Source organism: Symphalangus syndactylus, chromosome 6, assembly GCF_028878055.3.
Source record: "Symphalangus syndactylus isolate Jambi chromosome 6, NHGRI_mSymSyn1-v2.1_pri, whole genome shotgun sequence".
Lineage (NCBI taxonomy): Eukaryota > Metazoa > Chordata > Mammalia > Primates > Hylobatidae > Symphalangus > Symphalangus syndactylus.
In genome coordinates, this window is record NC_072428.2 from 52026156 (window position 1) to 52041440 (window position 15285).

General features: G+C 41.6%; 2 protein-coding genes across 9 annotated transcripts in view; one reads left to right on the top strand and one right to left on the bottom strand.

Moving 5' to 3' along the window:
- Positions 1-15285, bottom strand: part of STIM1 (stromal interaction molecule 1) — a 224630-nt gene that overhangs the window by 93325 nt on the left and 116020 nt on the right. The window lies entirely within an intron of this gene.
- LOC129484585 (non-histone chromosomal protein HMG-14-like) lies at positions 4653-5096 on the top strand. Its single transcript, XM_055282833.2, has one exon. The coding sequence runs from the start codon at positions 4668-4670 to the stop codon at positions 4974-4976; it is 309 nt and encodes a 102-aa protein (XP_055138808.1). The 5' UTR covers positions 4653-4667; the 3' UTR covers positions 4977-5096.

Here is a 15285-nt window from a genome sequence, read left to right on the forward strand (position 1 = left end):
TGTACATCCAGCAAAACTCTCGTGAAAATAAAGACATTTCCAGATAAACAAACACTGAGAAAATTCATTGCTAACTGACACATCTTACAAAAAAATACTAAAGGAAGCTTTAAGTGACCCCCCAGATAGTACTTTGAATCCATACAAAAAAGTACCAACACTGAGCCAGGTACTGTTCTAGGTACTGGAGATATAGCAGTGAACAAAACAGATCCCTTTCCCTTATGAACTTTATATTCTAGGCAATAAATAATAAAACAATAAGTGATTAAATAATAAAATCCAAATGATGATAAGTTCTTAAAAATTATTTTAAAAAGTGATTCATAATGAAGATCTGGGTGCCAGGAATGGAGTAGAGGTGCAGATTTCATTATTAAATAGGGTGGTCTGGGAAAGGTCTCTTTGATAAGATGAAGGATGACAAATGACAAAGAATATTTTGGGGGGTTTTTGTTTTGTTTTTTGTTTTTTTGAGGCAGAGTCTCCCTCTGTTGCCCAGGCTGGAGTGCAGTGGCACAATCTCTGCTCACCACAGCCTCCACCTCCTGGGTTCAAGCATTTCTCCTGCCTGAGCCTCTCGAATAGCTGAGACTACAGGCAAATGCCACCACGCCCGGCTAATTTTATATTTTTAGTAGAGACAGGGTTTTACTATGTTGGCCAGGCTGGTCTCGAACTCCTGACCTCAAGTGATCTGCCCGCCTTGGCCTCCCAAAGTGCTGGGATTACAGGTGTGAGCCATCACGCCCAGCCACAAAGCATATTTTATATGGAAATATGAGGGCATAAACTAAATATCTAAGGAAACAATAGTCCAGGCAGGGGCAAAAGCTAGAACCAAGGCCCTAAAGCAGGAATACAAGAATATGAAGGAACACCAAAGAGTGTGGCTATAGTGAGTGACAAGGGGAATATAAGTCAGAGAGGAGATCAGAATAAGTGGGGACCAGAACCCAGAGGGCCTTGCTAACTTTTGTGGAGACTGTGGCTTTCACACCAAACAAAAAAATGAAGTTATCAAAAGTTTTGAGCAGAGTGAAATGATCTGGTTTGCTTTTTTTTTTTTTTTTTTTTTTTTTCAAAAAAGCTCTCTAGCTGCTACATTGAGAATAAATGTAGACATGGTTATCTGCTAGGAGACTACTGAGCCTTGGTGCCTGCAGTGGAATGATAGTGAGAAATGATTCTATTTTGGATATATTTTAAAGGGAGAACCCACAGGATTTACCAATAGATGTGGAGTTGAGAAAAATTATGAATTATTTAGAATATTTTTTGCCCAGGCAATTGAAACAATGGACTTGCCCTCAACTGAGATGAGGAAGGCAGTATATACAGCAGGTTTTGGATAAGATAATATTTAGAATCCAGCTAGTGCACATTAAGCTTCAGATGCCTTTAAAACTCTTAGAAGAAAACACAGGGGTAAGTCATCACGACCTTGGATTTGACAATGGTTTCTTAGACATGACCTCAAAAGTATGAGCAGAAACAACAGCAAAAAAATAAATAAACTGGACTTCATCAAAATTTAAAACTTCTGTGCTTCAAAAGACACAATCAAGAAAGTGAAAAAGCAACCCACAGAATGGGAGAAAATATTTTCAAATCATGTATCTCAAAAGGGATTTGTACCTAAAATATGTAAAGAACTTTAACAACTCAATAACAAAAAGACAACCCAATTTAAAAATGAGTAAAGGTTTTTTATTTTATTTTAAATTTTTTTTTGAGACAGAGTCTCTCTGTCACCCAGGCTAAAGTGCAGTGGCCCAGTCTCGGCTCACTACAACCTCCGCCTGCTGGGTTCAAGCCATTCTCGTGTCTCAGCCTCCTGAGTAGCTGGAATTATAGGCACACATCACCACGCCCAGCTAATTTTTGTATTTTTTTTGTAGAGACCAAGTTTTGCCACATTGCCCTGGCTGGTCTTGAACTCCTGGCTTCAGGCAATCCGCCCACCACCCAAAGCGCTGGGATTACAGGCATGAGCCACCATACCAGGACACAAAGTTATTATTAAAAACTAAAAAAAAAAAAAACAACAACAACAAAAAAACAGATGGCAAGGCTGCAGAGAAAAGAGAACACTTATACACAGTTGATGGGAATGTAAATTAGTCCAGCCACTGTGAAAAGCAGTTTGGAGATTTTTTTTTTTTTTTTTGAGATGGATTTTCCCTCTTGTTGCCCAGGCTGGAGTGCAATGGCACGATCTCGGCTCACCGCAACCTCCGCCTCCCAGGTTCACGCGATTCTCCTGCCTCAGCCTTCCGAGTAGCTGGGATTACAGGCATGCGCCACCATGCCCGGCTAATTTTTTTGTATTTTTAGTAGAGATGGGGGTTTCTCCATGTTGGTCAGGCTGGTCTCGAACTCCCGACCTCAGGTGATCCACCCGCCTCAGCCTCCCAAAGTGCTGGGATTACAGGCATGAGCCACCATGCCCGGCCACAGCAGTTTGGAGTTTTCTAAGAGTACTAAAAATAGAACTACCATTCGATCCAGCAATTCCATTACTGTATACATACCCAAAGGAAAATAAATTATTCTACTAAAAAGACATGTGCACTCATATGTTCACTGCAGCACTATTCACAATAGCAAAGACATGAAATCAACCTAGATGCCATTAATTAATGTGATACAGGCCAGGCACGGTGGTTCACATCTGTAATACCAGCACTTTGGGAGGCCAAGGTGGGAGGAGAGCTTGAGCCCAGGAGTTCAAGACCAGCCTGGGCAACATAGCAAAACCCTGTATCTACAAAACAATACAAAGAAATTAGCCAGGCAGTGGTGCATGCCTGTAGTTCCAGCTACTCAGAAGCTGAGGTGGGAGGAACGCTTGAGCCCAGGAGATTGAGGCTGCAGTGAGCCGGAATCATGCCACTGCACTCCAGCCTGGGTGACAGAGCAAGACCCTGACTCAAAAAAAAAAAAAAAAGAAAGGAAAGAAAATGTGGTACATATTGACCATGAAAATATTTTGCAGCAACATGAATGCAGCTGGACGCCATTATCCTAAGCGAATTAATGCAGACACAGAAAACCAGATATTGCATGTTCTCACTTGTAAGTGGGAGCTAAATCTTGGGTACACACAAACACAAAGATGTGAACAATAGATACTGGAGTCTGCAAAAGGAGTGGGGATAGCGAGAAGGACTGAAAAAATTCCCATTGGATGCTATGGTCACTATCTGCATAAGAAAATCAATAGAATCCCAAACCTCAGCATCACGCAATATACTCTTGTAACAAACCTGCACATGTACCCCGTGAATATAAAATGAAGATGGAAATTTTTTTAAATAATAAAAAATAAAATAAATGAGCAAAGGATCTGAGAAAATATTTCTCTAAAGAAGAAATACAAATAACCATTAAGCACATGAAAAGATGTTCAATACCATTAGTCATCAGAGAAATGTAAATCAAAATCATAATGAGATATTGCTTTATACCAACTAGGATGACTGTAATCAAAAAGGCAGACAATAACAAGCGTTGATGAGCATGTGGAGAGAACAGATCCCTCATATACTGCTGGCAGGAATGTAAAAATGGTTTAGCCACTTGAACCATTTTTACATGGAAAATACTGTGGCAGTTCCTAAAACAGGTAAACACAGTTACCATATGACCCAGCAATTCTATTCATATGTATGTACCCAAGAGAAATAAAAGTATACATCCAAACAAAACATAAAACACATGTCCACACAAAAACTTGTACATGTCTATAGCAGCAGTATTCATTATAGCCAAAAAGTGAAACAAACCAGATGTCTATAAATTGATGAATGCTAAACAAAACTGGTATGTCCATGCAATAGAATATTATTTGGCCATGAAAAGAAATAAAGTACAGATATATATACACAAACATGTACAGGCAGTACTGATACAACATGAATGCACCTTGAAAACATGCTAAGTGAAAAAAGCTAGTTACAACAGACCACATATTATATGATTGAATTTACATGAAATGTCCGTAATAGGCAAAACTACAGAAAGAGAAAGTAGATTCGTGGTTGCTTAGGGCTGGGGGAAATTCGGAGAGAGAACAATAGCTAATGTGTATGTGGTTTCTTTTTGAGGTGACAAAAATGTTTTTAAATTGACTGAGGTGATGGTTGCACATATCTGTGAATATACTAAAACCCATTGAATTGTATATAAATGGGTGAATTGCACAGTATGTGAATTCTTTCTCCAAAAAGCTGGTTTTTTTTAATTGATAGGTTGGACTAGAGGCCAGATAAACTTTTTCTGTAAAGAGTCAGACAGTAAATATTTTAGGCTTGGTGGTCCATATGGTCTCTGTCGCAACTACTCAACTCTGCTATTCTTGTGTAAAAGCAGCAATAGACAATATGTAAATGAATGAGAGTGGCTGTGTGCCAATAAAACTTTACAGACACTGAAATTTCAATTTCATATAAATTTCACATCTTGAAATTCTTCTTTAGCTTTCCCCCTAAACTATTTTAAAATGTAAAAATCAGGGTTCTCCCACCGCCCCTTCTGGGGGTCTCAGTAGCTCGAGCGGCGGGAGGAGCGGCAGCGACCAGGCAGCCCAGCTTCGCGAAGGCTCTCGGTGCGCCCCCGCTCGCAGACATCGCAGACATCCCTCACGCGCCCTCCACGCCGCCAGGATGCCTAAGAGGAAGAAGGTCAGCTCCGCCGAAGGGGCCGCCAAGGAAGAGCCCAAGAGGAGATCGGCGCGGTTGTCTGCTAAACCTGCTCCTGCAAAAGTGGAAGCGAAGCCGAAAAAGGCAGGAGCGAAGGATAAATCTTCAGACAAAAAAGTGCAAACAAAAGGGAAAAGGGGAGCAAAGGGAAAACACGCCGAAGTGGCTAACCAAGAAACTAAAGAACATTTACCTGCAGTAAACAGGGAAAAGAAAGCTGAGGAGAGTCCAGCCTCTGATGAAGCAGGAGAGAAAGAAGCCAAGTCTGATTAATACCACACATCATATATTATCAGTGGTCCCTGTCTCCCTTCTTGTACAATCCAGAGGAATATTTTTATCAACTATTTTGTAAATGCAAGTTTTTTAGTAGCTCTAGAAACATTTTTAAAAAGGAAGGAATTCCACCTCATCCCATCTTTTAAGTGTAAATGCTTTAAGAGGTGAAATCATTCGCTGGTTGTTTATTTTTTGGTACAACCAGAAAACAGTGTGGGTTATTGAATTATGGGAGGCTTTGACTGTCTTTGGTGTCAGCTTAACATTCCATAGCTGGGGGGGGTTAGTTTTTATATCCTATAATACAATGCATATTAAATGACAATATGGAGTCAGTCCTGCATTTAATGTCTTGAACATTTTAAATTACTTCTATTCCCATGTTATTTTTTAGTAGAATTGTTTCCTAAAGGAAACCACTCCTTGATCATGGCTCTCCCTGTCAGAATTGTGTGTACTCTGTAACATCTTTGGTTGTGGTAGTCCCGTTTTCCTAATCACTTGGTTACTGTGCTGTGAAAGATTAAAAATTTGAATATGTAGTATACATGCTATTCAGTTGTGAATTGGTGGGACGTATGTAACAGCTTATCAACATGTGAAGATACCGGTACTTGATAGCCTCTTAAGGACAATTTGCTTCCAAATTTTAAGCTGGAAAGTCACTGGAATAACTTTAAAAAAAGAATTACAATAAATGGCTTTTTAGATTTTCGGTACGTATGTTAAGAATTGTGTACAAATTGAAATGTCTGTACTGATCCTCAACCAATAAAATCTCAATTATGAAAGAAAAAAAAGTAAAAATTATTTTTAGTTTGCAGGCTATACGAAAAAAACAGTTTGCTGATCCCTGGACTAGATATAATAAATCCACTCTCTGCTCTGGCTTCAGGTGCTAAGGAAATCTCTCTCCCTGACAATCCCCATGAACAAACAGCAACTTCGATTCCCCGCTCAGTTTTCCCTCATGCTACCATCCCTATACATGGCTTTCAAACACTCTGAGAGGATCACAAACCCAGCCAAACACTCAACAGCAGGAAACCTCTAGGACTCCATTTCCAAAATAGAACACCCACTTCAACAGACTTGGCAAAAAGAATTAGAGCTCATCACGTGTTCCTTATAAATGACACTCACCTTTGTGCAGTGGTATGGGAAGAGGCTTAGGGACAAAGAATATAAGAGAATAAAACAAACTCATGCCTCTCCCAAGAAGCTTCTGGCATCTAATCAACTCTAAGTGGGAGGATTTAGGCTTATGCATCAATGAGCAATACAAAATATATACACACACTGTGTGTGTGTGTGTGTGTGTGTCCTTAAGGACAAAATATCCTATTAAGAGTATTGTACTACACAAGAGAAGGCAGAAGAATAGTGCAGGCATTAGGAGTTCCAGAAGCCTTTGTTAAGCACCATTTGTTCTTTCATTTGCCTAACCAATATTTACTGAGTAGTTACTATGTGACAGGTCTTGTGCTGAGATCCAAGGACACACAGATTAATCAGACATATTGAAAGCATCTAGGTGAGACAGATATATAGAAGAGAGTCAGTCCTTGAAGGAAAGAACCACTGTTCTATGCAGAGGAAAGTGTTACCACTCAATCCCAAAGACAGAGCCAAGCAACTTTCTCTCCAACTCCTCCATCCCCATACTGCCTGAGACCGCACAAAGTTTTCCACTCTTAACTGATCACACAGCTTGGTCAACATCCAGAGAAATCACAAAGTTTATGAAGTGTCATAGAGGAAAAAGAATTTCACAGATAATGTCTTGAATCACATTTCTGCCACTTACCACTGTGTCATCTAGAGCCTGTAAAATGCAAACTACCTCACAGTTACAATGTGGAGAAAAGGAGATAATTTAAGGCACAGTCCCTTACAGTGCCTGTATGTAGAAGATGCTTCATATGTCCGTTTGACTATTCTGAACCTAGGTCCCCTTGACAAGGGGGCTCATACTATTTATACTGGTTTATCTAAGGAGAAACCTAGTGTCTGAGGATAAATAAGAATAAAGAGTATGAGCCCCCTTGTCAAGGGACCCAGCAACTTCTAATCTTACCAGTGACTTCCCAGAGACTTCTAATCTTACCTCTGCCTCCTCAAGACACCAAGTGGCTAGATAAAAGAGGGCATGCCTCTCATCAAGCCAGTGCCAAACTGCTGAGGTGTATGCCTATGTGGATCTATACCTGAGAAGGCCTGATGCATGTTGGGTACTGACAAAAAATTAGAAGAAACTGGATAACACAATTATAGAAATTTGCACACAGCTCTATGGTTTACAAAGGATATTTTTCAAGCCTCACATCAGCCATTGAAGGTATATGTTACTGGTGTCCCTATCTTATAGATGAAGTAACTATTCTCTAGATACTTCCCTACTTGATGTCTCCCAGAGTTGCCATATTTTTTGCCTCCTGCCTTTACTCGTTAAGTTCCCCTTTCCTGGAATGCTCTTCTTCCTTTCTTCATCTAGTAAACTCCTGCTCATCTTTAAAAACCAAGTTCCAATTTCACCTCCTCTGCAAAACCTGCTCCTGACATACCTTCAGTCAGAATTAGGGCCAGCTCTGTTTACTTCTAGCTTTTCAACTTTAGGATGAAATCCAAGTTCCTCAGTATGGCACACAAATCTGGCTACAGCCTGCCTTTCTAATCTTATTCCCAACCTCTCCCTCCCTGCCCCACTATTACATTTGCTCAAGTTAAAAGAACCACTGAACCACAGATTCCCAAGGACATCATACTTGTTACTCCACATGATGTATCATGCTCAGCCCCCTCCCCATGTAAACCCCTATTCATCTCCAAAAATTCATCTCAGGCAATACCTTTTCTGGGTAGTGTTTCCTGTCATCCTCAGATGGGTTAACTCTTTTCTGTACTTCCAGAGCATGCAGGGCTCATCTCTTGTTACAATATCTATGGGGATTGAATATGTGTTTTTTTTTTGCCTCAATAATATGTGAGAACTTTGTAGGTAGGAAATTCATCTTATTAGTCTTTAAATGAGTATGCAAAACATATCCAGCATCCAGCACATAGCACACACTAAATATGTTTGAAGAAAAAAGAGAGAAAGAAGGCAAGGAGCACATCAAAAAGTAAGAAAGATTTCAAAGGAGGTATTTATAAGTGAGGAGAAGAACACAAGAATGAATGAAAGGAAATGAAAGGAAACTCACTGAACTTAAGTGAATCAGACAATTCTTCTTAATGCTATGAAGTACAAGTACACTGAATGTGAGGCATATGCAGACACAGACATGCACAGAAGGACTTGAAAAAATACATATATAGTCAGACAAACACAGACACCAGTTAGGTCTGAAGGGAAGCAGGGCCTTGGGAGCCAGCTGCCAATTCCTCCTTAGACAGGAAGAGTCAGAAATTTTTAATTTCTGAAGCATGGCTTTTCTCTCTCTGCTAGCTTGACCATTCCTGGCTGCTAGGTGATACCTGCATTCTGCCTACCACTTTGTGGGGCCCAGATTCTGCCTAGACTGACAGCATCTTTGGGCTGCTGATTACATTTCTGGCTCTGCTTTTACTTCCAGGTCCTGTGTCCTATACCTCAGGCCAAACCCTTTGTCCCTAACCTTCTCCTTGTTCCTCAACCTCATTTAAGGGCTTTCTTTCAGCCCCTACTTTCTTGGCTCAGTGTTCCTCTTCTCCCTCCACTTCTTGTCATACACAGACACATCTAAATGCAGAAAGACACATACCCACACAAGCACAAAACAGTGTATACACACATATAAAAAAACACAAACACAAAGGCACATATAGACATATACACATATATAGACATCTATACAAACAAGTCTTACAAATATATCTCATCCCTGTCATCGACAGGATTACCATCCAGAAAAGACAAAGCAGACTCAATAACAAAGAGAGGGGTAAGGAAAACAACAGCCTGCTTAGTGAGAAAGAATTTCCCTATCTGTCAAAGCAAGCCACCGTCAGGTTTTCCTGGAAACATGAGGGGTACCATCTGGGGGAGCTGCTGCCTCATCTTGTATCTGGCTAAGGTACTGGGACAGATTGCAAACTATGCCTACTCTCACTGATATTTAGCTCAGCTTGTCTGGAAACTGGTACCCTTGCCTGCGTGCTGGCTGACAATATGGCTTCTGCTACACCAGTACATATAAGATCACTGCATCCTGATTCCTCTGGAAACTCCCACAGGCCCTATGGATACTATCATTACAGCCCTTAAAATGTGCTATTGTCACTGCCTGTTTATATAATTGTCTCTCTCACTAGCCTAGGGCTTGTTAATGGCAAAGAGTATCTTATTTTCATCACTACTTAGTACATTGCAAGGTTTGGATTTGAACCCAGGTTGGACTCCAAAGCTCATGCTTAGACTTTTAAAAAGTCAAAGTCCAAATAGTTTATTCTAAAGTTATTCTAAGAAACTCACAAAAGTTAGGACTGAATGTATGAGCTGGGCCAAATAACTTGAACTCAATGGAATTTGCGGCCTATAAACTAATGAGCCACTCCTGGTAGGTGAATTCTACAGCCACCCTATACGTACTTACAAGGAAGAATGGGAACAGGACATTTCTTTAGCCTAAGGAGCAGGTTTCACTTGAAAAATTATGTCATTCATGGTGTCAGCTATCTCTGTTCTGTCCAGAGGACCTGAGCAGACTTCAGTCCGTGCTTTGCCTGAATTAAGAGCAGGGGGTCAGAATGCTCCATGAAGTAGGAGACAAGATGATGATTGCACCAGGATACAGACAGAGAACTAGAAAGAAAAAAGGCAGAGAGGTGCCTCCAAACTGAAGTCAAAGAAGAATTACTATAGCAACAAAATGTATATACCAGAAACCAATGCTCAAGTAAATTTGCATATAGTAAATTTTTTTAAGAAAGGAGAAAGAGGCTGGACACGGTTGCTCACATCTGTAGTCCCAGCACTTTAGGAGGCCAAGGCGGGCGGATCACTTGAGGTCAGGAGTTTGAGACCAGCCTGACCAACATATGAAACCCCGTCTCTACTAAAAATACAAAAATTAGCCGGGCATGGTGGCATATGCCTGTAATCCCAGCTACTCGCGAGGCTGAGGCAGGAGAATCACTTGAATCCAGGAGGCGGAGATTGCAGTGAGCCAAGACTGCGCCACTGTACTCCAGCCTGGGCAACAAGAGGAAGTTCCATCTAAAAAAAAAAAAACAAAGGAGAAAGAGGAGGAGGAGGAGGAGAAAGAGAAAAAGCAGCAGCAGCAGTAGCTCCAGGCTGTCAAAGCTGTGTGCAGGGAACACAAAGAAAAGTTATGTTCAGAATTGGGTCCAGGGACCAAAAGGAGAGCTCTGCTTCCCAGGTGCCAGTATGGCCTCTGGGAGTGATATAGCAGCCATGGGAATCAGAGAGAGGCCCTGAGCACAAGGTGAATCAAGGAAAAATAAAACTAGAGCCACTTGGCTAGCTGTCTTTGACAACTCCTCACATGTAATGTCACACAGTAGGGGTCAAGAAATTGATTCAGGCCCCTGGTATATGGGCAAGAGGGAATTGCCACCATGGTTGTCCCACAGATTCTTTGACATCTTAACTTCCCCAGAAGCAGTACTAACTACAAAAAAGGAAAAGGAAGGAATAAAAAGAGAGAAAGAGGGAGAAATTCTCCAAAAGAGAATGTTTCAGGACTCTTCAGTCTGACATTCTCAAAAGTCATCTATACCTCCCCAGGAACTGAGGCAACCTCGCTGTCAGTTAGCTAACCAGGGATCTGCTTCCAGCAACCATGGTACTTCAGACTTCAAAGCACCACTGCATCTCTATCAAAGTTGGAGGTAGGGGAATGGAGATCAAGGCAGGGCACGGTGGCTTACACTTGTAATCCCAACACTTTGGGAGGCCAAGGCAGGCTGATTACTGGAGACCAAGAGTTCGAGACCAGCCTGGCCAACATAGAGAAACCCCTTCCTACTAAAAACACAAAAACATTTGCCAGGCGTGGTGGTGCATGCCTGTAGTCCCAGCTACTCGGGAGGCTGAGGCATGAGAATCACTTGACTCTAGGAGGTGTAGGCTGCAGTGAGCAGAGATCACGCCACTGCACTCCAGCCTGGGTGACAGAGTGAGACTGTCTCAAAAAAAAAAAAAAAAAAAAATGGAGATAGAAATCAACATGACTTTCAAAGTGCTTTCTACAGGGCCCTAAGGATTGTTACGGGCTGGGCTACAGAAAGGCAAGCAAAAGGTGACCACCACTCCAACCAATGCAGTGACACTTTTTTAAAAAACATTTTTATTGAGATTTAATCACATACTAATTGTAGTATAAAACCCAATAGTTTTTAGTATATTCACAGAAGTATACAACTATCACCACAATCTAATTTTAGAACATTATCATCAGCCTGAGGCACATCTGAGTTACAATAACCTCAAAAATGGTTAACTATGATCTAACTCCGTCTCTTTCCTTATTGGTTATACGGAAAAAAATTAATGTCTGTCTCAGAGATTTCTTGTAAGGATTACATGAGACAGCGTATGCAAGAGTACACAGCACAAGCCTAGCACATCATAGCAATGGTAGTACGAGTTAAAGAAGTAGAAATACTGCTACTATAAACTAGACCACAGGCTGGGTACTTGATATACATGATTTCATCTTTGCCATAATCTTTCAAGGTAGGAATTACTGACTAATTTGATGGTAAGGAAATGAAAGTTCACAGAGTTTAAGAAAATTTTCCAGGCTGGGTGCAGTGGCTCATGTTTACAATCCCAGGATTTTGGGAGGCTGAGGTGGGCAGAGATTGCTTGAGCCCAGGAGTTTTGAGACCACCCTGGGTAACATGGCGAAACCCCGTCTCTACAAAAAATATAGAAATTAACTGGGCATGGTGGCGTGCACCTGTAGTCCCAGCTACTCAGGAGGCTTTAGTGGGAAGATTGCTTGAACCCAGGAGTTTAAGGCTGCAGTAAGCTATGAGCATGCCACTGCACTCCAGGCTGGGTGACAGAGCAAGACTCTATTTCAAAAAAAAAAGAAAGAAAAGAAAAGAAAAAAGAAACGAAAAGAAAAAGAGAGAGAGAGAGAGAGAGAAATTTTCCAAAGTCAAACAACTAATAATTGGCAAAAGTATACCTGAAACTATCATCTTTCTTGCTTTAAAAGTACATACTTTTGCTCTACTACATAGCCTTTGGGCATTCTCAGTGTTTTCCTTTTTTATTCACTTGTGCTCCTACAGTATGTGTTATTCTCAAAGTCTCTCCTATCATTTTAAGTACAATAATCTTACCTCCATCCAGACTCTGCACATGATTCATAACATAGGGCAGGAGGGTAGGGAAGAAGGTCACAGAGGAGATCAGACATATAGGTCATATACTAACATGTCTAGAGCCCACACTGTAGCAACTCCAGAAAAACAACCCAACACTGACTTCAGCTTTTATCCTGACAGGGAACTCACAAGTCCAAAGCACTCTGTCCCCAGTACCATTGACCAGCCCACTCTGCACTCCTCCTTTGCACTAGAGAAACAATTTAAAGGGCATAAAACAATAAGATAGTATCTTTGTTTTCAAATTCAAAATTCAAAAAAAGTCAACTCAGCACCCTTATGAGAAAGGTCCTGAACCAAACACAATGTTATGAGAAACAGCAATGAATAAAACCTAGTTCATGACCCCTAAAGGAACCCACAATCTGGTAGGACAGTTAAGGATGGACCCAATTACAATACAGAACAGAGCAACATGACAAACATAAGGTTCATGCCAAGTACTCTCGAACACGAGAAAGGATTACTTCCCACTGTAGGAGAACAAACAAGATTTCTTGGATTGGCCAGGGGTGGTGGCTCACGCCTATAATCTCAGCACTTTGGGAGCCACAGGCGGATGGATCACAAGGTCTGGAGTTCAAGACCAGCTTGGCCAACATGAGGAAAGGGAGCCTGAGGCAGAAGAATCATTGGAACCCGGGAGGCAGAGGTTGCATGAGCCAAGATCACACCACTGCAGTCCAGCCTGGGCGACAGAACAAGACTCCATCTCCAAAAAAAAAAAAAAAAAATATTTCTTGGATGAAGCAATATTTAATCTAGGCCAGTAGTTCTCAACAAGGGGCAGTTTGAAAATTGACAACTGACAATAGTAACTGGCAATATTTTTGATTGTCAAACTGGATTGCAAGGGCAGTTACATGAATCTATTAATAAATATGTATTAAAACTCATAGAACTATGTGCCAAAAAGTTAAATTTCATCATATGTTAATTTTTTTAAAGTTCCCAGCATAGTACCTGACACGTAATTCAAGCTCAGTGAATGCTCACTACTTTCCCTTTTCTCTTTTCCTCTATATATCCAGGAAATCAACTAGCATCTGGCAGTTGTATTTTTCTTAGATAGGGGTCTCACTATGTTGCCTAGGCTGGTGTTGAACTCCTGGGCTCAAGAAATCCTCCTGCCTCAGCCTCCCAAAGTTCTGGGATTACATGTGTGAGCCACCACGCCTAGCCTGACAGTTGTTTTTTTTTTTTGGAGATGGAGTCTCACTCTGTCACCCAGGATGGAGTGCAATGGTACAGTCTTGGCTCACTGCAACCTCTACCTCCTGGGTTCAAGCGATTCTCCTGCATCAGCCTCCCTAGTAGCTGGAACTACAGGTGCGTACTGCCACACCCAGCTAATTTTTGTATTTTTAGTAGAGATGGGGTTTCGCCATGTTGGTCATGCTGGTCTTGAACTTCTGACCTCAGGTGATCTGCCCGCCTCCAGCTCCCAAAGTGCTGGGATTACAGGCGTGAGCCACCACGCCTGGCCCCTGACAGCTGTATTTTAATGTTTGTCTGATGTATTTTGAGCCCCTTTAGGGAAAGAACTGCTCTTAGCTGGTTTGTCTCTCTTTTCCCCAGTGCCCAACAAAGTCTGTTATAGAATATGTGCTTAATCACTGTGTTGAACGACTGACCAATATTGCTATAGCAGAATGCTATCATTCTGCTATGGGAGTCTTAGCAAGGGTGTGATCACACATTTTAGGGGATAAGGATGAGTAGGTAGCAGTATGAATCCAGGAAGCTACAAGATCTACTTATGACTTCTGTTAGTGTCTGTGGTGTCTGGTATAGAAGTATAACACAGGGTTATGAGCTTATGCTCTGGAATCATGCAAACTCCATTCTGCCTCTTCCAGCTGTGGAAACTTGGGGAAGAAGTTACATAATCCCTTTCCACCTCAGTTTCTTCATTAGAAATTGGAGTAATAATAGTAGTAGGCCTTTCACGAAGTTGTTGCAAATATTAAATGAATAATGCATATAAAGCACTTAATACAATGCCTGGCACATAGAAGAGGCTCAATTAAAGTTTTTATGTTTATTATTGTTATCATCAGAAAGAACATATATTTTGATGCAAACAAGCCTGTACTCAAAACTTGGCTTTGCCACTTACTGGCTATACAACTTTAGGCAAATAACCTTACCTTTCTGAGCCTTGATTTTTTTTTAAGCTATTTGAGGAGGAATGTTGCAGGGATGTTGTGAGAAATTAATGTATGTAAAGCCCCTAGCACAATGCCTGGTACATGATAGGTGCTAAAGCCATGTTTTTTTTCTCCCTCAACATGAGGGTACAATAGTGAGGGCTGGCCTGTATAGCAAAATTCCAGATCAGCTCTATCACCATCCCGTGGCACCACAGCATTCAGCCATGGGAGCCACTCCCAGCAGTGTGCCTGACTTGACTAGGGCCAGGACACTGTAGGAGGTAGAGGTAGTTCTGTTTTTGCTTAAGTGGTTGATATTAAGAGGGAGGGCATGATAAAGCAGGATCACACATTTATAGGAACTACAACTTTTCTGGCAGCTCACCCAGCCTCCTACATATGCCTGTGTACTTTTTTTGTTTTTTTGAGATGGAGTTTCACTCTTGTTGCCCAGGCTGGAGTGCAATGGCGCTATCTCGGCTCACTGCAACCTCCGCCTCCCAGGTTCAAGCGATTCTCCTGCCTCAGCCTCCCGAGTAGCTGGGATTACAGGCATGCACCACCACGCCTGGCTAATTTTGTATTTTTAGTAGAGATGGGGTTTCTCCATGTTGGTCAGGCTGGTTTCGAACTTCCGACCTCAGGTGATCCGCCCACCTCAGCCTCCCAAAGTGCTGGGATTACAGGCGTGAGCCACCACGCCCAGTGCCTGTGTACTTTTAAAAAGGTCTGGCTTTTGGGCTGGGCACAGTGGCTCATGCCTGTAATCCCAGCACTTTGGGAGGCCGAGGCGGGCAGATCACTTGAGG